The sequence below is a fragment of the Hypanus sabinus genome, chromosome 6, assembly GCF_030144855.1.
Source record: "Hypanus sabinus isolate sHypSab1 chromosome 6, sHypSab1.hap1, whole genome shotgun sequence".
Classification (NCBI taxonomy): domain Eukaryota; kingdom Metazoa; phylum Chordata; class Chondrichthyes; order Myliobatiformes; family Dasyatidae; genus Hypanus; species Hypanus sabinus.
In genome coordinates, this window is record NC_082711.1 from 78,549,788 (window position 1) to 78,576,488 (window position 26,701).

At 41.2% G+C, this 26,701-nt stretch overlaps 1 protein-coding gene across 1 annotated transcript in view; it reads right to left on the bottom strand.

Moving 5' to 3' along the window:
• Positions 1-620: 620 nt before the first annotated feature.
• Positions 621-26,701, bottom strand: part of vwc2 (von Willebrand factor C domain containing 2) — a 158,187-nt gene continuing 132,106 nt past the window's right edge. Inside the window, exon 4 of the mRNA XM_059971461.1 lies at positions 621-772. Within this exon, the coding sequence (XP_059827444.1) occupies positions 621-772 (152 nt within the window). The remainder of the gene's footprint in view (positions 773-26,701) is intronic.

The following is a 26,701-nucleotide window of genomic DNA, read 5'->3' on the forward strand; positions in this document are numbered from 1 at the left end:
TATAGAAGAACAATGCTGGCGTGGAAGTCTTGGCTGGGAACAGTAAAAGCTGAGGAAAAAAAAGATAAATGATGCTTTTAAAATGTTAAAAACAAATGATGAATACCACATAAAATTGCTGTGGGTTTAGTAGAAGCAAAGCTTTTTAGATTCCAGATGTATCCAACCACCACAAAACCATCCTATCCTTTAAACCTACAAAGCAGCTGTAATAGCCATAAAATATCTCTAAATGCAAATGTTTGCATTTTATGTTTGCTTGTTACTTACTCTAATGCAAAATATTTACAGCTGTTGCACATTTACCATTATTTGCATGTTTCTCACCCTTTAGTCTTTGCTATTATTCCGTCAAGAAGAAGAGCATTTGCGAGGATACTAGGGAGTATAGTGCTGATAAGACAGTGATAGAGTATTCTAAACTCACATTATTCAAAATTAAAAGTGCCAAATTGTGATGCTTGAAATATACGAGTCACTTTTTTATTGCTTGGATTTTGTACAAATAATGTAACTAATTAAATATAAGTATGGTATGCAATACAATATATACAAAAACAGCATTCTTCAATTTAATTTCATAACAGACTTCTTTGTTTTTTTACTGTACAATCTCTTGTCTAAGTTTCTTGACAGTCATTTTTGATACAGGTTGCTTGATGGCCAACTGTCCAGGTGCCATCTTCATAGGAGCAGTGGCAGGTTGTGCATTCATCGATCTTCACCTCTCGTCCGGCTGGGATAATGGAAACTCCTGCAAAACAGTTGGGACCTAAAACAAAATTAAATAGTTATCATTACATCCTGTCTGGGTATGTCAAGATGCTCAAGTTACAACACAAATAAATGTTTGAAAAATCTTGTGCAATGTGCAAATTGATAATCAACCGTTTAATTTGTCCATGTTAATGAATTATTTTGAATAATTCAAATAAATCAACATATATCCACCATTCCATCCTTTTTAAAATGATCTACTTAAAGATCATGAAATGTAGGCAAAAAAATTAATCTAATTCATTCAATTATTATAATATTTTTCTTGATGTGAATGTAATTTTCAATGTTCTATTTTAATTACTAAAAATGGCTAATCAAAATCTTTTTGTACATATGAGAAGTTATACAAATGCAGGATTATGGAAATGGTATAATTGTTTAAGGCAATGAAAATTTAAGCATTTATAATTTAGTTTTAAAGAAGGTAGAAAATTAAAACAACATTAACTAGCATTGTTTGATACAATGCTAATTTGCTGCAGTTTCCAGCATGATGGGTTTGTATCAACGTTCCAGAAATACCTTCATTAACTGCTTGAACCTAGGATAGCAGGACTGCCTCTTTAAATATTGTAAATAGAAATAAACCACTTCAAGAAACTTAGAAAGATGTGAAAATGTGCATGTTAAAGTAATAAATAATTTGAAGAAATCTAAATTTTACAGCTCAAAAATCTTCATTGATTTTCTATATCAAAAATAAAGAGCGTCTCTGGTGTATTGGAGGAAATAAGAAATAACATGAAACAAACCTTAGAAAAACAACTTGTTCCTCAGAATGCATACAGAGACAGCTTTTTAGTCACAACAACATATTTTGAAGTTCTTCTATGTGTGTTTCTATCAGTACTGTGTTCAAAATATGCTAGTCTGGGAAACAAGCCAAAGAAAAGTGCTTTGGTTTGTTATTTCTGATTCTGAAATATACAAAGGAATTAACAATTGTCCTCAACCTTTCCTGATGAATATTCAAGATCAGCAATGGTCTTTTCCTTCTAATCAGTCTAGATAATTTATTAATGTGATCCAAGATCAGTAATTCCTCCAATAAGTTACAAAGCTGCAGAAGAAATATTGTAGAATCTATTGTAATGTGAATGAAGTCACCGGGGAGACACAGCTGGAGGGTATAAAGCGACACACACAAAACTCAGCAGGCCAGGCAGCATCCCTAGAAACAAGTAAACAGTCTTTGGATTTTCAGCATCTGCCGATTTTCTCATGTTTGTGGTGGATATAATTCAACAGGATGAGACACTCTCTTAAGAGGCCTGCTTGACCCAATATGGTATGACATTTCATATACTAAAGATCAATGAAACAACTTATATTTACAATGTATGTACAATGCTTCCTTTGAATTACATACAACTTCCACACCTCCTTTTTCGCACCCACACTCCAGACATCCAAAATGAATGTTAATCAGCATTGCCTGGTTTTTCCACTTAACTGCTGTTCACAGCTCTAGGAACCTATTGTCCAGAACTGCATTTTGAATTTAATCTACAATCCATGTTCAGGTCTCAAGACTGGTTGCTGAAGTTAATATTTCAGCAGCCCTAAGTCTATAATTGTGGAGAGAAAGCTGTTGCCCATGTAGCAAGCTCCCCTTTTCCATGCAACTCATGAACCCACAGGAACGTCAGAGGCCGATACAGCAGTGTTGCAGGAGTTACCAGTCAGCATTGAACTCAATGGAAAACGGCCTTAGGGACTCCAGCTCCAGTTTTTTCCCCTCGAGGTTTACTCCAGAGGCCTTCCCCATGAATGGATATGGCTGCAAGGTAGTGGAAGTTTGAGGTCAGAGTTTTCCTTCTAGATGAGCTGCCAACCATAGCTGATGAGCCCCATCTGCCCGAAATGACTGGTTTTAAGGTGCCAGTAACCTGCCATTGCCCCTTCTCCTGTCAGTAGAAACACAACATATACATGAAGGATAAAAATTAAACTGTGTACACATAAACACGCTGAGTATGTACTCTGCAATCTGCCACTTATGTGCGTCTGAAACATAGAAAATAGGTGCAGGAGTAGGCCATTCGGCCCTTCGAGCCTGTACCACCATTCAGTATGATCATGGCTGATCATCCAACTCAGAACCCTGTACCTGCTTTCTCTCCATACCCCCTGATCCCTTTAGCCACAAGGGCCATATCTAACTTCCTCTTAAATATAGCCAATGAACCGGCCTCAACTGATTCCTGTGGCAGAGCATTCCACAGATTCACCACTCTCTGTGTGAAGAAGTTTTTCCTCATCTCAGTCCTAAAAGGCTTCCCCTTTATCCTTAAACTGTGACCCCTCGTTCTGGACTTCCCCAACATCGGAAACTATCTTCCTGCATTTAGCCTGTCCAATCCCTTTAGAATTTTATATATTTCAATAAGATCCCCCCTCAATCTTCTAAATTCCAGAGTATAAGCATAGTCGATCCAGTCTTTCTTCATATGAAAGTCCTGCCATCCCAGGAATCAATCTGATGAACCTTCTCTGAACTCCCTCTATGGCAAGAACTCCTAATGCTTGTTGTATTCGTTTTCATCTAACTGTTACACAAGGTTACACATGTGTCTGCCAAAATACAGTTCCTGGAATGAGTATACACCCCCCCCCCCCCACTGGCAGCATCCAGAGCCTTAAATAACAACCCTTTGCAAATGGCATCCCCGTCTCACCAAATTACCATACAAAGGCTTAGTTTTATATATACACACATGCATGCACACTTTTTGTATCTACTAGTTCAGCTCTCTGCCGTGATCATGATACCTCGTGATCCCATATCCACCGACACAAACAGATCCAAGTGTGAGCGCTGATTTTAAAAATACTCACCCACTTAAACTGTTGAGATTACTGGCCACACGATGGGTCACAAGAAGGCATCCTGGATGAGCCCCCTAATATTGTAATGTGAACAAAGTCACTGGAGAGGCACAGCTGGTAGATACTGTAAAAGGTAGTTTATTATTCAAAAGAATGAGAAACTTTCTGAAGGAAGAGGACTTTTCAACCCAATATTGCATGGCATTTTATAGGCTGAAGATCAAATGACAATTCTATATTTTACAATGTACCTACAATGTTTCCTTTGAACTACGTGGCATTCTCAAGGGTGGAGGTGAGCCTATTGACACCAATGACACAGACAGACAGGGTGAGGAGGTCCTGAAGAGAGATGTTAGGGAGCTAGGTAGAAAGCCGAAAAACAGGACCTCCAGAGTGGTAATCTCTAAATTGCTGCCTGTTTCACATACCATTGAGGATAAAAAGGAGGATGATTTGGCAGGTGAATGTGTGGTTGAGGAACCTGTGCAGGGGGCAGGGGTTCAGATTTCTGAATTCATTGGAATCTTGTCCGAGGAAGGTACAACCTGTACAAAAGGGACAGTTTACACCTGAAAGCTGAAACCCCGTTTTCCTTGGCTGCGTAAGTCTAGGGAAGACAATCTCCGGCCCCGCCAAACACATGAGGCTGAAATGGCTCTCCCACCCCAAACCCCGGTTTGTGTGGATGCTGTGCAATTTGCTACCCTGTTACAACTCAGTGCCACGAAATGACAGACAGTACACTGCATACGAGTAAAGGAATTATATTTATGAACCTTAACTTAAGGGTTAGTAAAGAAAACAAAAAGAAAAGGGCCCATTTTAATTAAACAGTTAAATGTGCTCAAGTTGGAGCTTATCTTGAACTTTTCGGTCACATATGCACTGGGCCCTCAGCCTGTCTGAAAGCTCACACCACCTTCTGAACGTCGCTCACAATCCATTTCGGAAAAAAAAACATGTCTCCCGCTGGGACACATCCTACGACCGGTTCTCTCCAGCATCTTCTCTCGTCATTTCCCGCCGAACAAAATCCCCAAGACCAATCTCAGTGTCCCTCACCAGAAAAACCTCCCTCCAGTTCCACCATCCTAATTGGATGCCACATATTCCTTGTCATCCCTTATCTTCAACAATAACCCAAGCTGGCTGAAAGAAGAACAGACTGCTCTTCCAGAACTGCTAAACACCTACAGCACAACAATAAAGATGTGAACCAGGGCATTACACACCTAAACCTGAGGGGGTCCAATATCCTTGCTGGCAGATTTGCTAGGGTTTAAACTAATTTGGCAGTGGGATGGGAACCAGATTGATAATACTGAGGATGAGGTAGTTGGTTTATAAACAAAAAGAAATCTGTAATGAGACTCCGAGCAAGAAGACTCCGATGATAGGGCAAAATTGCAGTCAACAGGATGATTTGATATTTAAAAGGTGGACAAAATCAAAAAGGGTGAATGCTGGACTGAAGGTGTTATATTTGATTGCACACAGTATACAGAATAAGGTAGATAAACTTGTAGTGCAAGTACAGATTGGCATGTATGATGTCATAAGCATCATTGAGTCATGGCTGAAAAAAGATTAGAGCTGGGAGCTTAATGTCCAAGGATACACTTTGTATCGAAGGTATTGGCAGGAAGGTGGGGGGTGGAGTGGCTCTGTGGTAAAAAATGAAATTAAATAATTTGAAAGAGGTGACATAGGGTCAGAAGGTGTTGAATTGTTGTGGGTATTTGGAGCTAAGGAACTGCAAGGGTAAAAAGACTATGATGGAAGTTAAATATAACCCCATGCAGTAGTAAGAGTGTGGTCTACAATTACAATGGGAGATAGAAAATGCAAACAAGATGGCTTTTTAGAGCAGCTCCTGGTTGAGCCCACAAGCCCTGGTTAAGCCCTGGTTAATCTATTCTGGATTAAGGTAAAAGAACCCTTAGGGGAAAGAGATCATAATACGATCGAATTCACCTTGAAATTTGAGGAGAACCTGAAGTCAGATGTATCAGTATTATAGTGGACTAAAGGGAATTACAGAGGCTTGAGAGAGATGTTGGCCAAAATTGATTGTAAAAGAACACTGGCAGGGATGACAGCAAAACTACAATGACTGAAATTTCTGGAAGCAATTTGGAAGGCACAGGATATATACAGCCCAAACTGGAAGTAGTATTCTAATTGCAAGGTTAACCAACTGTGGCTAACAAGAGATCTCAAAGCCTACATAAGAGCCAAAGAGAGGATGTATAATAGAGCAAAGACTAGTGGGAAGTTAGAGGATTGGGAAGCTTTTAAAAACTAACAGAAAGCAACTAAAAAAGTCATTAAGGAAAAGATGGAAAACATAAGTAAGCTAGCCAATAATATTAAAGTGGACACGAAAAGTTTCTTCAGATATATAAAGTACAAAAGAGAGGCAAGAGTGGATATTGGACCTTTGGAAAATGATGCTGGAGAGGTAGTAATGGAGGGACAAGGAAATGGCAGACTAAATGTATGACAGTGTGGTGGAAGTTCAAGAGTGTCGGGGACCAGAACTGTGTAAAGTTGCCATTACTAGGGAGAATGTTTTTGGGAAACAAAGGTCTGAAGGTAGATAGATCACCAGGACCAGATGGTGTACACCTCAGATTCTGAAAGAGGTGGCTGAAAAGATTGTGGTGGCATTAGTTATGATCTTTCAAGAATAGCTAGATTCTGAAATGGTTCAGGAAAATAGCAAATGTCACTCCACTCTTCAAGAAGGGAGAGAGGCAGAAGAAAGGAAATTATTGGCCAGTTAGTCTGACCTCAGTGGTTGGGAAGATGTTGGAATTAATTGTTATGGCATTTTCGGGGTACTTGGAGGCATATGATAAAATAGGCCATAGTCAGCATGGTTTCCTCAAGGGAAAATCTTGCCTGAGAAATCTGTTGGAATTCTTTGAAGAAAAAACAAGCAGTATTGACAAAAGAGAATCAGTTGATGTTGTGTACTTGGACTTTCAGAAGGCCTATGACAAGGTGCACACATGAGGCTGCTTAACAAGTTAAGAGCCCATGGTATTACAGGAAAGGTACTAGCATGGATGATGCAGTGGCTGATTGGCAGGAGGCAGAGTGGGAATAAAGGGAGCCTTTTCTGATTGGCTGCCAATGACTAGTGGTGGTTCACAGGAGTCTGTGTTAGGACCACTTCTTTTTATGTTATATGTCAATGACTTGGATGTTGGAACTGATAGTTTTGTTGCAAAGTCTGTGGATGATATGAAGATAGGTGGAGGAGAAGATAGCTTTGAGGAATAGAAGGACTTAGACAGATTATGAGAATGGGCAAAAAAGTGGCAGATGGAATACAGTGTCAGGAAGTGCATGGTCATGCACTTTGGCAGAGGAAGTGAAAGGATTAACTATTTTCTAAATAGAGAGAAAATCCAAACAACTGAAGTGCAAAGGGTCCTGGGAGTCCTTCTGCAGGATTCCCTAAAGGGTAATTTGCAGGTTTACTCTCTGGTGAGGAAGGCCAATGTGATGTTCGCATTTATAAAGCACTGAAGAGGCCTCACTTGGGAATATTTTGTGCCCAATATCTTAGGAAGGATATGCTGACACTGGAGAGGGTTCAAAGCAGGCTTATGAAAATGATTCCAGGATTGAACTGCCTGTCATATGAAGAGATTTTGATGGCACTGGGTCTGCATTCACAAGAATTCAGAAGAATGTCGGGTGCTCCTATTGAAACCTGTTGAATGGTGAAATGCCTTGATAGAGTGGATGTGGAAAGAATGTTTCCTATGGTCGGAGAGTCCAGGACCAGAGGGCACAGCCTCAGAATAGAGGGGCATCCTCTTAGAATGGAGATGAAGAGCAGTTTCTTTCACCAGACAGTAGTGGAGAATCTGTGGAATTCATTGCCACAGGAAGTTGTGGAGGCCTAGTCTTTACGAATACTTAAGGCAGAGGTTGATAGATTCTTGATTGGTCAAAGCATGAAGGGATACAGGGAAAAGGCAGGAGATTGGGACTAACAGGAATAATGGATCAGCCATGATGAAATGGCGGAGCAGACTTGATGGGCCAAATGGTGTAATTCTGCTTCTGTATCTTAATGGTCTTAAAACTATCATACCTCCTTCTTCACACCCACACTACCATCACCCAAAGTTAATGTTAATCAGCACTATCGCTAGGAACCTATTGTCCAGAGCTGCATTTTAAATTTAATCTACAGTCCATTTTCAGGTCTAATGATCAGTTGCTGTATTTAATATTTTGCTATGCATCCTCAATTCAGAATGTGCCCTAACAGAATACTAATCTGACAACAATACAGAATGGAATGAATTGTGGTGTTTAAAAATAAAGAAATATTACAAACATAGAAAACCTACAGCACAATACAGGCCCTTTGGCCCACAAAGCTGTGCTGAACATGCCTTTACCTTAGAAATTACCAAGGGTTACCCATAGCCCTCTATTTTTCAAAGCTCCATGTACCTATCCAGGAGTCTCTTAAAAGACCCTATCATATCCGCCTCCACCACCATCTCTGGCAGCCCATTCCAAGAACTCACCATTCTCTGCGTAAAAATTTATCCCTGACACCTCCTCTGTACCTACTTCCAAGCACCCTAAACCTGTGACCTCTTGTGGCAACTATTCCAGCCCTGGGAAAAAGTCTCTATCTACACGATCAATGCCTCTCATCATCTTATACGCCTCTATCAGGTCACCTCTCATTCTCCATCACCCCAAGTAGAAAAAGCCAAGTTCATGCAACCTATTCTCATAAGGCATGCTCCCTAATCCAGGCAAAGTCCTTGTAAATCTCCTCTCCACCCTTTCTAAGGTTTCCACATCCTTCTTGTAGGGAGGCGACCAGACCTGAGCATAGTACTCCAAGAGGGGTCTGACCAGAGTCCTATATAGCTGCAACATTACCTCTCAGCTATTGAACCCAATCCCACAGTTGATGAAGGCCAGTGCATCGTATGCCTTCTTAATCACACAGTCAACCTGTGCAGCAGCTTTGAGTATCCACTGGCATGGACCCCAAGATCCTTCTGATCCTCCACACTGCCAATAGTCTTTCCATTAATACTATATTCTGCCATCATATTTGACCTACCAAAATGACCAGCTCACACTTATCTGGGTTGAACTCCATCTGCCACTTTTCAGCCCAGTTTTGCATCCTGTCAATGTCCCGCTGTAACCTCTAACAGCCATCGATACTATACACAACAGCTCCAACCTTTGTGTCATCAGCAAATTTCCTAACCCATCCCTCCACTTCCTCATCCAAGTCATTTATAAAAGATCACAAAGAGTAATGGTCCCAGAACAGATTCCTGAGGCACACCACTGGTCACTGACCTCCATGCAGAATATGACACATCTACAACCAGTCTTTGCCGTCTGTGGGCAAGTCAGTTCTGGATATACAAAGCAGTGACCCCACGGATCCCATACCTCCTTACTTTCTCAATAAGCCTTTTATGGGGTACCTTATCAAGTGCCTTGCTGAAATCCATATACACTGCCTCTACTGATCTTCCTTCATCAATGTGTTTAGTCACATCCTCAAAAAATTCAATCAGGCTCATAAGGCATGACCTGCCTTTGACAAAGCCGTGCTGACTTTTCCTACAACAACACACAAAATGCTGGTGGAACACAGCAGGCCAGGCAGCATCTATAGGGAGAAGCGCTGTTGACGTTTCGGGCTGAGACCCTTTATCAGGAGACTCGAAATGTCGACAGCGCTTCTCCCCTATAGATGCTGCCTGGCCTGCTGTGTTCCACCAGCATTTTGTGTGTGTTGTCTGAATTTCCAGCACCTGCAGATTTCCTCGTGTCTGACTTTTCCTAATCACATTATGCCTCCCCAAATGTTCATAAATCTTGCCTCTCAGGATCTTCTCCATCAACTTACCAACCACTGAACTAAGACTCACTGGTCTATAATTTTTATCAATATTGCATGTAAAAATGAAGCATGTTGCTGTTACAAATTCATAAAAGGGCTGAATCTTAACCGTTAAAAATATTGGTTCCAAAGGAAACCACAGGCAGTCATGTCTTTGAACTGAAGTAAGATTTACACACAAGCCTTTGTGATTCCATTACTTACGAATGGATTCAGGGCACTCATCTGTCACCATGTTTCATCACTGGAGTCCCAGCATGAGCCTGGTATCATTGGCACTGCCTGCTATTACACTGAGGAATTGCTTCTCAGATTCTTTATCATCAGGCCTAACACAATGTCTGAAACTCACTGATTTCAGTAAGAATTCGAGATATACAAGTTAAATAGTAAATTTAATAGAGCAATTTTACAGAGTTAGTCCAGCCCAGAATGGTTCCCTTCAGCCCACCTTTTACCTGCTGAGCATTTTGCCCATCCATGCTAATCCCATTTGCCTGTGTTTGGACATTATCCTTCTACACCTTGTCTATTCAAGTGTCTGTCTAAATACCTCTTGAATGTCATAATTGTATCTAATCCCACCAGCTTCCTCTCACAGTATGTCCCAGATATAAACCACTTTCTGTGTAAAAGCACAAAACATACGCCTCATATTCCCCTGTAAAAATTTCTTTTGCATGATCAATATTTTTATTTATTTGAGATGTTTTTATATTTTTAAGGTGATAATTCTCTATCACAGCGGGCTGTGGAGGCCTGATCACTGGAGACGGTTAAAAAGATGGGAGATTAATTTTTGAGGGTTCCGTATGAGCTGGCACAGAAGTCTGTTACAGATTAGCCATATTAAATACAGGGGGTCAGATATCCTACTCTTGCTCTTCCATTAGTGTGGTTTTGTGTTCCTAATCTATTTTATTTTTAGAATTTATGAAGACTTTAGTTTTTATAGTTTATTTAAATTATAAATGTATCTGCCTTTGATTGACCACTGACCATCCTCCAACCACTAACTTTGCCTTTCCCTTAAATTTATCAGTGAGACTCTGGTGCTGAGGGGAGGAGTTGGCTCTGATTTACACCACTGCTTGATTAGTCATAGTGAACTTGATATGTATTTGACAGGGTCAGCTGATCCAGAAGATGAAGGAACATGGGGTACACAGTCATTTGGTAAGGTAGATAATAGTGAGGCATGGTTCTCTACCTGGAGGTCAGTGATAAGTGGTGTTCGGCATTGATTAGTGCTGGGACCTCTGTTGTTCACGATACTGTATATATAAATTAACTAAATGCAAACATAGATGTGCTTGTTAGGAAGTTTGCAGTTGACATGAAATTGGTGAATCTGATAAGATAGACTCTTGACCTCACAATCTAACTTGTTGAGAATTTGCACCTAATTGTTTACCAGCACCTTCTCTGTAGCTGTCTACTTTAGTCTGCATTATTGCTGTTTTACCTTGTTCTACCTCACTGTACCAGATAATATGACCTGTATAAACAGTATGTGACAAGTTTTTCACTGCTACTTGGTACATGTAATAATGATAAACCAATTCCCATGGAAAGCCATGGATAATATGGAAAGTTGTCGAAGAATCTAGCAGGAAATTTGGTTGGAGAAATAGTAGATAGAGGTGTTCCATTTTGGGAGGTCAAATACAAGAGGAAAGTGTGCAGTAAATGACAGGACTCTTAGGAGTATAGATATTTGGAGGGTTCTTCAGGAGCAAGTCCATAGCTCCTCAGAAGTGGTAATAAGTGGATGGGGTAATGAAGAAGGCAAACAGTATCCTTGATTTCATCTGTTGGGACACTGAGTATGAAAGGCAGGAAGTGATGTTGCAGCTGCATAAAATGTTGGTGAGGTCACATTTGGAGTATTGTATACAGTTCTGGTCTCCACAAAGCAAGAATAGGATGTACAGATTATAGAGAGGATGCAGAAGAGATTTACCAGGATGTTGCCTGGATTAGAATGTAACCATAAAGGGAGGAGGGTAAAACTCGAGGATTTCAGGCCACCTGATAGAAGCATATAAAATTAGCATAGATAGGGTTGATAGTCAGACTCTTTCTCACAGGTAGAAATATTAAATACCAGAGGGAACAGTTTTAAGGTAAGAGGGAAAAGATTAAAGTAGATTTGCGAGGCACTTTGTTTTCTGCAGAGAGTGGTGGGTGCCAGAACGCTGCTGAGGAGGTGATAGAAACAGATATGACAGCAACTTTTAAGAGATATTTAGAGAGATAGCCTGGGGAAAGAGGGATACAGACCACTTGAGTCAGATAGGATTAGTTAGATTGGTAGCATGATTGGTGCAGACATGGAGGGTGCAGAGCCTGTTCCTAAATTCTTTGATTGAACTTTAGTGCCTGACTCAAGAATGTGAAGTATAAGAAAGATACGTTTTCCACATATGGGTCAGTTAAGTGCGGGCATGCTGCAGTAGTTCTGGATAATGATCTTATCCTCATAATTCTGCCAATTCTTCTCTTTTATTTGAATCAAAAATTCACTTCACATCTGAATGGGTTGTGTCTCTTTAGTACATTATATGTGAAGACAGCTCCATCTTCAAATCAAGATTGCAAGTTCTGACAGCTATAAAAGTCTGAAATAGCTAGGCTCATTTTAATCCAATTTTCAGGGTGAAAGACCCCACCATTGTCTATGATTTGGCACCAATCATCAGTAATTGAGCTATGGATGGACAATCTGATAAACAGATTTGTCACATTGCTGGAACGCAAGAAGGTTGTCTACAGAGGTTGATTTTAAAGCAAGAAATTTCAGTTCATGGGAAAGAAATTATATTGATTGGCTCTAGAGCAGTTGAGAGATAATTACATCATGAAATATTGTGGTAGTGTCATATGTAGCTTCCTAAATCATTCAATGAATGATGTTGAATGACTAGTGAAAAAATGAATAATACTGCCAAAAACTGCTCACTTTGATGCAACTTTTTCATTTAAATTTGCTTGTTATACATTAATGAGGGAAACCTTATCCCTCTTTATAAGTTAAACAATATAAATTGTAGTAGACACTAAGAATATTATTTTCACATTCAATGCATTTTATTGATTGCTGAGAGATATCCTAAAATATTTAGTGTGTTTAAATTCATGAGGTACAACACTGATTATTTTTTTGATTGCCTGTTTTTGTACTGCAGTGCACACTTGATTGAACAGAACAATGGACACAGATCTGTGGAGATATAAAACACGGACAGTGTTTCAAGGGGAAAGTGAAGGAAGGTGGATGTGGGAGGCAGGATGGATTTGAGGTTGATGTGACAGCAACAGTTTTGAAAGTAAACAATAAATGAAAATGCTGGAAATACTCCACAATTAATGCATCATTTGTGGGAAGAGGGAGAGTTCATGTTTCAGGTCAACAACCTTCTTCTAGAAAAATTGACATCTTTCTTTCTCTCTCTCACACTCCTCCTCCATCTCCCTCTCCCCACACATGCTGCCTGAAGAGCTGACTATTTCTAGCAATTTCTGTTTTTATTGCAGATTAACAACATCTGCAGTTGTTGCTTTGCTTTTCAATGACCTGAGATGAGCAAAATATTATTAGCAGGCAAGTGGCCAGAAAGAGAACGACCAGAAGTCTGATAAAATGAGCAGAGCTCATGGATAGGAGAATCACAGAGCTTCAAAGCTAAGAAAATGGCAGGGTGATTAAGGATGAGTTTTAGCAGGGAAAATGGACAATAGAAGAAGCTGGATAGCTCATGGCTGTCAATTCTAGTGTCACAGAATATCATAGGCTCCTTGATTACATCAAGCAGAGGATAATAAAGGATGCTCAGGATTGTCATTGTATTAGAATTAGAATCAGGTTTAATATCACCAGCATATATTGTGAAATGTGTTAACTTTATGGCACAGTAAAATGAGGACATGATAAATAGAGAAAAAATCTGAGTTACTTTAAGTATATATATGTCTATTAAATAGTTCAGTTCAAATAAATAGTGCAAAATAACAGAAATAATAGAGTAGTGAGGTAGTGTTCATGGGTTCAATGTCCATTTAGAAATCGGATGGCAGAGGGGAAGAAGCTGTTCCTGAATCACCAAGTGTATGCTTTCAGGCTCCTGCACCTCCTTCTTGACGGTAACAGTATGAAGAGGGCAGGTCCTGGGAGATACGCTAAAATGAGCTTGACATATTTATGTTATTTTAATGAGCAGTGCCTTTAGAGTAAGCTGAATTATACGCAACAATATTAACAGAAACATTTAATTATTGTCTCAAAATGTGATACAGTCATATGTCAAATGCTGTGCATTATAAGAGAAACCTGATGGTCAAATTTGACTATACCATTAAAACTGTTACTAGTTTTTAAAAAAAAGTCAGTGCTTCTTCATTGAAGAACAAAATCTCCAATTTAAAGTAACACACTCAAAATGATGGAGAAACTAAGCAGGCCAGGCAGCATCGATAGAAAAGGGTAAACAGTCAACGTTTTGGGCTGAGACCTTCAGCACGTCTTCAATTTGTTTGACAAAATAGAACAAATGTGTTCAGTGGTCACTGACAATCTTACTCCCTTGCTGTACAATAAAAATGTGAACCTGTGGCGACCCATTTCCTGGCACATCCGAACCGACTCACAATTAGATAGCCTACGGGGGTTTGCGAGCACAGAGCTTTGGAGCCTCTGCGCCATGGGGGGCAGGTTGAGGGAGGCTTAAAAGTGAGGCTGAGGATTTCGAATAAAGTTTTTTCCTTCGACTGCAGTTACCGACTCCGTGTCGTAATTTTAGCGCTGCATGTTGCACACCGCTACAAACCTACTGAAAGGAGTTCTCAGAATGATTGAAACATTAGCGTTACCATTTAATGACAGTGATTATAAAGCCACCACGCTGCTACAGTACCAGCTTTTAATACTTAGGCAAGAAATTCCAAAAGAGCTTGTTTACCTTTTAAGTACCCGGCAAAGACAAAAGGTGTCTTTCAAAAGGCTTGAAAGGAAAATTAAAGCACATAAACGGGAAGGAATTGTCAGAGCACTGATCAAATGATAAAAGAAACAAAGAGTGAGAATGAATGGGGGTTGTGTGTGTGCATAATGATAGGGTGAGTACAGAGCCCAGTGTTTCTTCAATACTCACTGAATACTGGATTTGGATTTAGGGACTACAATCCTAAAAATTGCCAAAGCACAAGATTTGACAAACATAATTGCATTTGTGCAGCATCAGGCTCAGTCTCTGGGATGAGGTGTTCTCGGTGAGTAGGGGATGTGTACAGCTGCAAAGTGGAAGTGCTTTGATCAGGTCTCTCACTAACGTGGTTAAAGAAAAGGTCAGACACCTGGTACTAGCAAACTGAGCAAGCTTTACAGGGGATGCAGGTTAAAATGGGCAAACACAGTCAGTAGTGGAAAATCCACAAGCAAACCTACTGAAGTTGGACTTTATTTGTCACACGTATGTTGTAACATACAGTGAAATGCATCAGTGCTCCCATTGTGGTCTCCTCTACATTGGTGAGTCCTGTCATAATTTGGGGGACTGCTTTGTCAAGCACCTCTGCACCATCTGCGACAAAAGGCCGAACATTTTAATTTTGATTCCCATTCCCATTCTGAGGTGTTGGTCCATGGATTCCTTTTGTGCCAAGATGAGGATGCCCTCAAGGTGGAGGAGCAACACCTTGCACTCTATCTGGGTAGCCTCCAACCTGATGGCATAAATACCAATTTCACCTGACTGTGAACATATTTCACCCTCCTCCCACCCCATTCTCCACCTGACCTTTTACTTCTTCTCACCTGCCTGTTACTACCCCTTTCGTCTCCTCTGCCTTCCCTTTCTCCTATGGTCCACTCTCTCCTCTCCCATCAGATTCTTTCTTCTCCAGCCCTTGACCTTTCCCACACACCCAGCTTCACCTATCACCTTGTAGCCAGCTTACTTCTCCTCCTCCACCTTTTTATTCCAGCATCTTTCCCCTTCCCTCTCAGCCCTGAGGAAGGGGTCTCAGCCGGAAACATCAACTGTTTATTCATTTCCATAGATACCACCTGACCTGCTGAGCTGCCCCAGCATTTTGTGTGGGCTGACTTTCTCATGTTAGTGAAATGTATCATTAGCATCAAATCAAAGCCGCAAGGATTGTGCTGAGCAGCTGAGAATTGTTGCCACACTTCCAACTCCAGTTTAGCATGGCCACAACTCACTAACCTTAACCTAACGTCTTTGGAATGTGGTGTAAACCCATGCAGCAACGGGGAGAACACAGGAACCCCTTGCAGACAGTGGCAGGAATCGAAGCCCAGTATTAGAAAGCAACTGCACTAATCGCTATGCTACAGTGCCAGACCTATTTGGTGAATGTTTTGTAGCATCAGCAATTTCCTGTGGGGGAGGTGGGTTTCATTTAAACATGTTGATTACTCATGAAAAATTAATTTTAACTGCACATTTGGAATTGAACTGCTGGTTTGTAGGTTTCCTGAACTCCCCAGTTTGACAGCAGAAAGGTGACAAAGCAGAGAGGCATTGGGTGAGGACAGCTTCTTTTCACATCAGTGATTTTGCTGATGGACGTGACGGTTTTGTGGCCAAGTTTGTGGATGAGTTGAAGTGTTGAGGAAGCAGGGAGCCTGCGGAAGGACTTAGACAGATTGGAAGATCAGGCAAAGAATTGTAGGTGGAATATAGTGTAGGGAAGTGCTTGGCTATGCACTTTGGTAAAAGGTAGAAGGTGTGGACTATTTCCTAAATGGGGAGGTAATTAAAAATCAGAGGTGCAAATGGACTTGAGTGTCCTCATGCACGATTCCTTAAAAGTTAACTTACAGGTTGTGTTGAGAGTAAGGAAGGCAATGCAACGTTAGCAATCATTTTGAGAGGACTAGCACACAAAAGCCAGGATACAATGTTGAGGCTTTATAGGGCATTGGTCAGACTGCACTTGGGAGTATTGTGTGCAGTTTTGGAACCCTTTGATAAGTGTGATGGCATTGGAGAGGGACAAGAGAAGGTTCATGAGAATGACCCCAGAAATGAAAGGGTTAACATATGAGGAGCTTTTGATGGTTCTGGGTTCCACTCAATGGAGTTTAGAAGAATGAAAATGGTGATGCCAATGAAATCTTCCAAATATTGAAACTTAGTAAAGGGGATGTGGACAGAATGTTTCCTACAGTGGGGAGTCTAGGACAAAAGGGCAGAGCCTCAGAATAGAGGATATCCATTTTGAACAGAGATAGGATAAATTATTTAGCCAGGCAGTGGTGTATCTGTGGAATCCATTGCCCAAGAAGGCTGTTCAGGCCAATTCATTGTGTATATTTAAGGCACAGGTTGATTGATCAGGGCATTGAAGGTTACAGGGAGAAGGGAGGAGAATGTGTTCGAGAGGTATAATAAATCAGCCATGGTGGAATAGAGCAACCTCGATGGGCTAAATAGATTACTTCTGCTCCTAAGTCTTATGGTTTGTGGTGTATTCTTGTCCCAGACCATTGAGAGCTTTAAAAACAAGTAAGAGAACTTTAAGATCAATATAAAAGATAGAAGAAGCCAATGCAGAGGAGCTAGGATGGGATTGATAGGTACTGTCATCCTGGTTTTAGTTAAGTGTAGCAGTGGCATTCACAATGAGTTGAAGTTAAAATGATAGCAACATTAAAGAGACATTTAGACAGGCACATTAACAGGCAGGGATAGAGGGATATTGACCATATGTAGGCAGCTATGCAGTTTAAATTGTTATTGGGGTTGGCAAAGACATAGTAAGCTCAAGGGCCTGTTTCTGTTCAGTATTGTTCAATAAGATGTAAGGCTTGCAGCATCTTGTCCTTTGTGTGACTCCTGAAACCTCTGAAAATGTGGCGGGGGTCTGAATATCTCCACAAATGGACAAAGGGTTAGTCAAGAGGTAGCCTTAATCTAACCTCCACTCAGCATAATTGCCATCCTCCTGCACTATGTCTTCTGGGCTATGTGAAGATCCAGTAGGAGATGGACGTCACGGATTGGACAAAGTAAAAAAATGTCTATAGAGCTTTGGTTCTGCACATGAACCACTTTCATTAACTGCTGGCATCCAGTCCAAAGCGAATTCTGCAGATATATTGTCTGGACATGAATGAACACGATAGTTGTAAGACTCCCATCATACCATCCTTAATGGCGGCACACTGTAATAGATCAATTGTATTCAGAGGCAACTCTTCTTGGAGGACTATTTCAAGTTCTCTGACTCTACCTAGTTGGATCCTCTGCTTTGAGCAGAGAAACAACCCATGAGTGAGGTAATACGCTCTATGGAGAGATGGATGGTAAGCACTTTCTGATGGTGACTTTGAAAGAAGGGTACAATATTCCACGATGAGCCTAAAGGAATATGATGGCGGAACTGATGGAGAGAAGAGGAGGAGCTTCGATTTTCCTGAGGGACAGACAACTGATGTACTGGAGTGAAGTTAGGAGGTCAAAGCGATGGGGTTTAGATGTAATTTAATGGAAGGAGGTGAATGTGCTCACTGCTCTTTTTGGCTTTCCTCACCTGATGATGCCACTAAATTATTTTTAGTACAAAATCAAATAGCAGGGGATCACACTCCAGCCAGCATTTTGCACACATTTTTGATGGTCCCAGTATTTTATTGTTCATGTTTTTACATATTTCCAAAGCCTCTTTGCACACTAAAAGTGATGTGTGCATGTGGTTATCTAACAATCTGCTTGATCAGAACAAAAATGCAAAACGTTATGTTATGAATGTACCACAGCTCTGAGGGGCTGAAGGGTGTGTGGTAGCCCCCTCCCTTGTGAGAATCGCAAGATCACTATTGATTTGGGTCAGGAGACCCAGGAAATGAAAGAGAGACGTGCCGAATGTCTCGTTTCCCTGGCGATGTAAAGCTACGGGAAATGGCCATTGTCTCTTGGAGCCGAACTTGTGTATTACAATACTGTGCTACATGGAAGCCCTCAGGCAAAGTGGGCTGGTTGAGGAAGGGATTGCATCACCCCCCCAACCTGACTGACATCTGAGACCCTGTGAGTCAGGATAAAAGAGGGTCTGTGGGGACAGCCCCTCAGACGCAACAGAAGAAACGCTAGCGATCCCGTAATAGCGGAAGCCGGTGGGGAGGAGGCCACGTGCGTTCGATTCCATTTGCCCCGGAACCGGTGGCTTTCACCATAGGAGACTGGCTTTTAGCTAACAACGGGGAAACCAACTCCCAAAAGACTCGAAGGATTGGCATCATCAAAGAACTGGGCAAGTTTAACCCGTCTCTCTCTCAAAACCCAAAACGCTGGAACTTGAACGAACTAACAGTGACTTTTATATTTCCATTGGACAATACATTATCCCCTAGACAACGATAGAGCTATTTCTTATTATTATTATACCCGCACTTTTAGATTTAGTATTGACGACGTATATTATCTGTATGTTTGCATTGATCTTATTTTTGTGCCCCTTTATCAATAAATACTGTTAAAAATAGTACCATCAGACTTCAACGGACTTCTCTATCTTTGCTGGTAAGTGCCCCAGTTATGGGGTTCGTAACAGTTAATAAACTCTTTTGCCTTGTCCCAAATAAACAAGGTGACTACTGCTCATTCTGTCTCTGCACCTCTTCATCACACAGATATTCTTGCATCACCTTTCTCATGCCTGGTTACATTATATCTCAGCTTCTTTCCTACTTAGATGCCATAGACGTGCAATTCTGCCCTTTAAATGCTGCTGCAAAACTTCAGGAAGAAAATCCCATTCCACAGCCTTTACCATTATAACTTCAATCCAATATATCAAGTCTGCTTTCTTTAATGTGCTGAAAAGAAATTGGGACATGTGACAACTGCTAAGCCCATCCTTTCCAACAGGAAAAAATAAAATTTCCTCCTTCACTTGAGAATGTGAGATAATAAACAACAGGAGAAATAAACAAGGAGTGTACTCCAAGGAGAAAAATTAACATAGGTGGAGTATAAGAACTAAATAAAATGCAGCTTGGCTCCTCAGGTCTGCTTGCCATTCAATATGATCATGGGTCACTGGCCTGAGGCATTTTTTTCTTTCTTTGTCAGTTCCTCACAGATCTCAATTCCCTGATCTTTCAAAAACTTATTTACTTTTTTTTAAATGTCCTTAATGATTTTGCCTACACAACCATCTGGGGCCAGATCCAAAGATTCGCCATATTTGATGAGAAGAGCTCCCCTGTACCTCAGCTTTAATTGACGACTGCCCCAGACTTTGTAAAAAGGAATAGAAAGACATGGCACATCATTTCCTTTTGTATTAATAGCTTCAAGTGCCATCTATCATTACTGGTCACCACAAGAGCTGTGTAAGAATTTCTTGCATTTATATGTTATGTATATCAAGAAGATTTGAAGATTTGTCTATGGCATATAAAGCCAAGTGAAATAATATTTAAATATCGTTAAAATTTGAATGGTGCAAGAATTTTTATACAAATAACAAGGGGCATGAATGTAAACTGGTCATTGAAATTTCAGGGAAGAAATAATATTCCCCTTGTGAAAAAATATTATTGAATATCGTGGGACAAATTCACAAATAGCTATTGAAGTCAAGACAATCATGATGTTCAAAAGGAAATTCAGTAGATTAAAAAAAACTAACAGATATAGGGAAAAAGTGTTAAAAAGTTCAAATGAGTTGTTAGATGAATAAGAGAAGGAATATATTGAAACATTAAGTGGGTTGATGATATGCTTAAGTGTTATCCTGGGAAGTTAAAAGAAAATGAGGTTAGCTTTTTAACAGCGAATCTGTGGGAAGGAGAAGGTATTGTTTACACTAATTGTCTTCCATATATTCAGATAAATTATTCTAAATCGAAGGAGAAGTTAAATTGCATTTTTGTTTATTCTTTGTTGACTTTGCTTTGCATTTACATACAAAATGCTGGAGCAGGTACCAGGTTAGACAGCATTTTATGGAGAGGAATAAACAGTCAACGTTTCAAGCCAAGAAAATCAAGACTGGAAAGTAAGAGGGAAGAAAGCAGAGGAAGTAGCTGGAGGCAGGGAAGGAGCACAAACTGATGAAACCATGTGAGGGGAAAGGTGATGGGTGGGGAGGGACATAGATAAGGTCCACAGGATAGGGGAGTCTAAAACAAGGACATAGGTTCAGGATAAGAGGGGGAAATTTAAAAGGGACTGGAGGGGCAAAATTTTCACCCAGAGGGTGGCAAATATATGGTATGAGCTGCCAGGTGAAGCAGTTGAGGCAAGTTCTATAGATCAAATGAGGAACACTTGGACAGGTACTTGGAAGGGCAGGGCTTGATGGGATATGTATAAAAGAGGAGTTTGGACTGGCTGGCTAGGCACCATCATTGACCTGGTGCCTGAATCCATGATGTATTGCTTTGTGACTCCAAGGCTGCATAACAACCTGGGTTGCAGGCTCCAATGCACGGGATCACAAGAACCTGCAGAGCGTTGTAGACTCAGCCAGCTCCATCATGGGCACAACCCCCAACCCCACCATAAAGAAGTGGTGGCTCAGGAAAGCAGCATCCATCATTAAAGACCTTCACGATCCTGTATGTACCCTCTTCGCATTATTACTTTGGGGAGGAGGTGCAGGGAGCCTGAAAACCCATTTTCAATGTTTTAGGAACAGCTTCTTCCCCCTCCACTATCAGATTTCTGAACATGACTTCATTATTTACCTTTTGCACAATTTTTTTTGTAACCTATAGTAATATTTATATCTTCCACCTGTAACATTGTCACACAAAAAAAAACTCAATGACATATGATAGACCTGATTGTGAATCTAATTCAGAAGGTTACATCTAAACTGGAGAACCTGTTTGAGGAAGTCTTTATTTTCTGTAAGTTTTATTTCTCATACATACATCAAAACACACAGTGAAATGTGTTGCCTGCGTTAACAGCCAACACAGTCTGAGGATGTGCTGGGGGCAGCCTGCGAGCATCACCACATTTCCGACTCCAACCCAGCACGCCTACAACTTAACCCTAACCTGTACGTTTTTGGAGTGGGAGGAAACAGTAGCACTGGGATGAAACCCATGCATTGATTACTAATTTAACTGGTTTGGCACCACATCATGTGCCAAAGGGCCTGCTTCTCTACTGTACCGTTCTGTGATTTACTTGGAAGACATTGGCTGGAAGGGCTCTAAGAAATTAAGACTACGAAAGCAAGACAATTAGGCCATGAGTGGAAGAAGTCCCAAAAAATGCTGCAGGTGTCTTACGAATGGTTGGTGGTAGAGAAAGGGCACTAATATTCTTGACAAGAAATGGGCTGCCTATTAGTACTTGATGTTGACTTTAATGGTGAGTAAATTGAGAAACATTTGTGTAAATTTCCCAACTGGCCAGTTTCTACATCAAACTGAGAATAAATAGACACAGTGTTGAATTCATTGGCTGTTAAATGACTGAAAAGGTAACCTATATTCATTTTACCAATAAAGTGACTCTGGTTAATTGGGGCAGCAGTTTATTTATGACAACTCTTAAGGAACAAAAACTAATCAAGAAAATCGCCAGCATTCCCTGTAATTTCAGACACCATGCCGCTTGATTGGGATTGGAGATGGTTGCCAAAGTTTATAACTAATATCAGTCATGTGCACTGGTGTGGCTGTTAAACATGACACTGTGCTTGGAGCCGACAGTTTTTAAATAGTGTTAGCTGTGTGTGTTTGTGTTCAAAAAGCAGTGATTGTTGTCACTAATAGTTTGGAAGAAATAACCAGTAAGAGAATTTGGAACTACTTTGCTCACTGTGGTTTCAGGCATTCAGACATGGAGTTGCCAGAAACAGCTGGAAATGAAAATAAAATGATTTTACTACATTAACAAGGTAGACATTATAGAAAAAATTGACAATTAGAACATGGAGAAATCTTTGCAAAGCCCCACATCTCCCGCTGATCCTTTGATATCATTGATGCACCATCAATAACTCTTGGAGACGTGAGGCGAGATATAAGCTTTTATTGGCTGGAAGAAAGAACAAGCAGCAATTGACCACCACACCGCATCCTGGAGACTGAAGCCGGGGCGGAGTCCCCAATCGCCTTTATACCGGGGACCATGGGAGGAGCCATGGTCAGTGTGGGGGGGGGGCATGTCCAGACAGGAATATGTAGTTCACCACAATCATATCTGAAACTGACATGTGGGCTGCTTTCAAGAGGGTGAATCCAAGGAAAGCACCCAGACTAGATGAAGAACTTGGCCATGTACTGAAGACCTGTGCTGAGCAACTGGCTGGTGTTTACACTGAGATATTTAACCTCTTGCTTCAGCAGTGTGTGGTACCCACCTGCTTCAAGCAGGCTTCATTTATAAAGGTGCCCAAGAGGAGCGTGATGACCTGTCTCAATGACTATCACACAGATGCACTTACATCCACGGTGATGAAGTGTTTTGAGAGGCTGAAGTGTTTTGAGAGGCACATCAGCTCCTGACTGAGAGGTAACTTGTTTCTGATCCAATTTACATACTAGAGCACCAGGTTCACAGCTAGATGTCATCTCATTGGCTCTTCACACAACCCTGGAACACCTGGACAGCAAAGATAAATACACCATGAAGCTCTTCATCAACTACGGCTCAGTATTCAGTATCATTATCCGATCAAGACTAATTGATATGCTCTAAGACATTGACTTCAATACCTCCTTGTGCAATTTCCTCAGTTGTAGACCCAGTCAGTTCAGACTGGCAGCAACATCGCCTACATCAGCTCAAGTGCACCAAAAGGCTGTGTGCTTACTCCCTGCTCTACTCACTTTACACCTACGAGTGTAAATGAACCGGATTTGATCAGGGACCTCGAGGTAAAGGAACCATTAGGAGGTAGTGACCATAATATATGTTTTAACCTACAATTTGAGAAGGAGAAGGGACAATCAGATGTGTCAGTATTACAGTTGAACAAAGGGAACTATGGAGCTATGAGGGAGGAGCTGGCCAAAGTTCAATGGAACAATACCCTAGCAGGGAAGACAGTGGAACAACAATGGCAGGTATTTCTGGGAATAATGCAGAAGGTGCAGGATCGGTTCATTCCAAAGAGGAAGAAAGATCCTAAGGGGAGTAAGGGGCAGCCGTGGTTGATGAGGGAAGTAAAGGGCAGTATAAAAATAAAAGTACAACATAGCAAAGATGAGCGGACTGGGAAGCTTTTAAAGAGCAACAGAAGATAACAAAAAAGGCAATACACCGAGAAAAAAATGAGGTACGAAGATAAACAAGCCAAGAATATAAAGGAGGATAGTAAAAGCTTCTTTAGGTATGTGAATAGCAAAAAAATAGTTAAGACCAAAATGGGGCCATTGAAGACAGAAATGGGTGAATTTATTATGGGGAACAAGGAAGTGGCCGATGAGTTGAACAGGTACTTTGGATCTGTCTTCACTAGGGAAGACACAAACAATCTCCCAGATGTAATAGTGGCCAAAGGAACTAGGGTAAAAGATGAACTGAACAAAATTTATATTAGGCAAGAAATGGTGTTGGATAGACTGTTGAGTCTGAAGGCTGATAAGTCCCTGGGACCTGATGGTCTGCATCCCAGGGTACTTAAAGAGGTGGCTCTAGAAACCGTGGACACATTGGTAATCATTTTCCAATGTTCTATAGATTCAGTAACAGTTCCTGCAGACTGGAGGGTGGCTAATGTTGTCCCACTTTTCAAGAAAGGAGGGAGAGAGAAAACAGGGAATTATAGACCGGTTAGCCTGACGTCAGTGGTGGGAAAGATGCTGGAGTCAATTATAAAAGAGGAAATTATGACACATTTGGATAGTAATAGAAGGATCAGTCCAAGTCAGCATGGATTTATGAAGGGAAAATCATGCTTGACTAATCTTCTGGAGTTTTTTGAGGGTGTAACTATGAAAGTGGACAAGGGAGAGCCAGTGGATGTAGTGTACCTGGACTTCCAGAAAGCTTTTGATAAAGTTCCACATAGGAGATTAGTGGGCAAAATTAGGGCACATGGTATTGGGGGCAGAGTACTGACATGGATTGAAAATTTGCTGGCTGACGGGAAACAGAGTTATCGATTAACGGGTCCCTTTCGGAATGGCAGGCTGTGATCAGTGGGGTACCAAAAGGTTCGGTGCTGGGATCGCAGCTGTTTACAATATACGTTAATGATTTAGATGAAGGGATTAAAAGTAACATTAGCAAATTGGGGGCACAAAGCTGGGTGGCAGTGTGAAATGTCAGGAGGATGCTATGAGAATGCAGGGTGACTTGGACAGATTGGGTGAGTGGGCAGATGCAGTTTAATGTGGATAAATGTGAGGTTATCCACTTTGCTGGCAAGAACAGGAAGGCAGATTACTATCTAAATGGAGTCAAGTTAGGAAAAGGGGAAGTACAACGAGATCTAGATGTTCTTGTACATCAGTCAATGAAAGCAAGCATGCAGGTACAGCAGGCAGTGAAGAAAGCTAATGGCATGCTGGCCTTTATAACAAGAGGAATTGAGTATAGGAGTAAAGAGGTCCTTCCGCAGCTGTACAGGGCCCTGGTGAGACCCCACCTGGAGTATAGTGTACAGTTTTGGTCTCCAAATTTGAGGAAGGACATTCTTGCTATTGAGGGAGTGCAGCATAGGTTCACAAGGTTAATTCATGGAATGGCGGGACTGTCATATTTTGCAAGATTGGAGCGACTGGGCTTGTACACACTGGAATTTAGAAGGATGAGAGGGGATCTGATTGAAACATAAGATTATTAAGGGATTGGACACGCTGGAGGCAGGAAGCATGTTCCCGCTGATGGGCGAGTCCAGAACTAGAAGCCACAGTTTAAGAATAAGGGGTAGGCCATTTAGAACAGAGAGGCGGAAAAACTTTTTCACCCAGAGAGTGGTGGATATGTGGAATGCTCTGCCCCAGAAGGCAGTGGAGCCCAAGTCTCTGGATACATTCAAGAGAGAGTTAGATAGAGTTCTTATAGATAGCGGGGTCAAGGGATATGGGGAGAGGGCAGGAACGGGGTACTGATTGTGTACGATCAGCCATGATCACAGAGAATGGCGGTGCTGGCTAGAAGGGCCGAATGGCCTACTCCTGCACCTACTGTCTATTGAGTGTGTGGTTAAGTACAGCTCTATAGCATATTCAGCTTTGCTGAGGACACCATTGTTTTCAGCCTTTTCTTCTTGGAGCGACAGAGGATGAAAGGTGAACTAAGAGATGTATAAGATGATGAGAGGCATTGATCATGTGTATAGTCAGAGGCTTTTTCCCAGGGCTGAAATGGTTGCCACAAAAGGACACAGGTTTACGGTACTGGGGAGCAGGTACAGAGGAGATGTCAGGCATAAGCTTTTTACTCAGAGTTGTGAGTGCATGGAATGAGCAATGGTAGTGGAGGTGGATATGATGGGGTCTTTTAAGAGACTTTTGGATAGGTACATGGAACTTGGAAAAATTGAGGGCTATGGGTAAGCATAGTAATTTCTAAGGTAGGGACATGTTCCGCACAACTTTGTGGGCCAAAGGGCCTGTATTGTGCTGTAGGTCAGATCAAAGGTGGAGATGAATCAGTATACAGGAAGGAGATTGAAAATCTGGCTGAGTGGTATCACAACAATAACCTCTCACTCAATGTCAGCATGACCAAAGAACTGATTGTAGACTTGAGAAGGAAACCAGAGGTCCATGAGTCGGTCCTCATTGAAGGATCAGGGGAGGAGAGGGTTACCAACTTTAAATTTCTGGGTGTTACTATTTCAAAGGACCTGTCCTGGACCCAGCACATAAGTGCAATTGCAAAGAAAGCAGAGATTTGGCATGAAATCTAAAACTTTGGCAAACTTCTATAGAAGGGAGGTGGAAAGTGTGTTGCCTGGCTGCATCACAGCGTGGTATGGAAACACCAGTACTTTTGAATTCAAAATCCTACAAAAGGGAGTGGATTCGGCCCAGCACATCATGGGTAAAGTCCTCCCAATCATTGAGCAAATCTACATGAAACACTGCTGAAGGAAAGCAGCATCAATCATCAGAGATGGCCATCGCCCAGGCTATGCTGTTTTCTCGCTACTGCCATCTGGAAGAAGGTACAAGTATCTGAGGACTCGCACTGCCAGCTTCAAAAACAGTTACTACCCTTCAACAATCAGGCT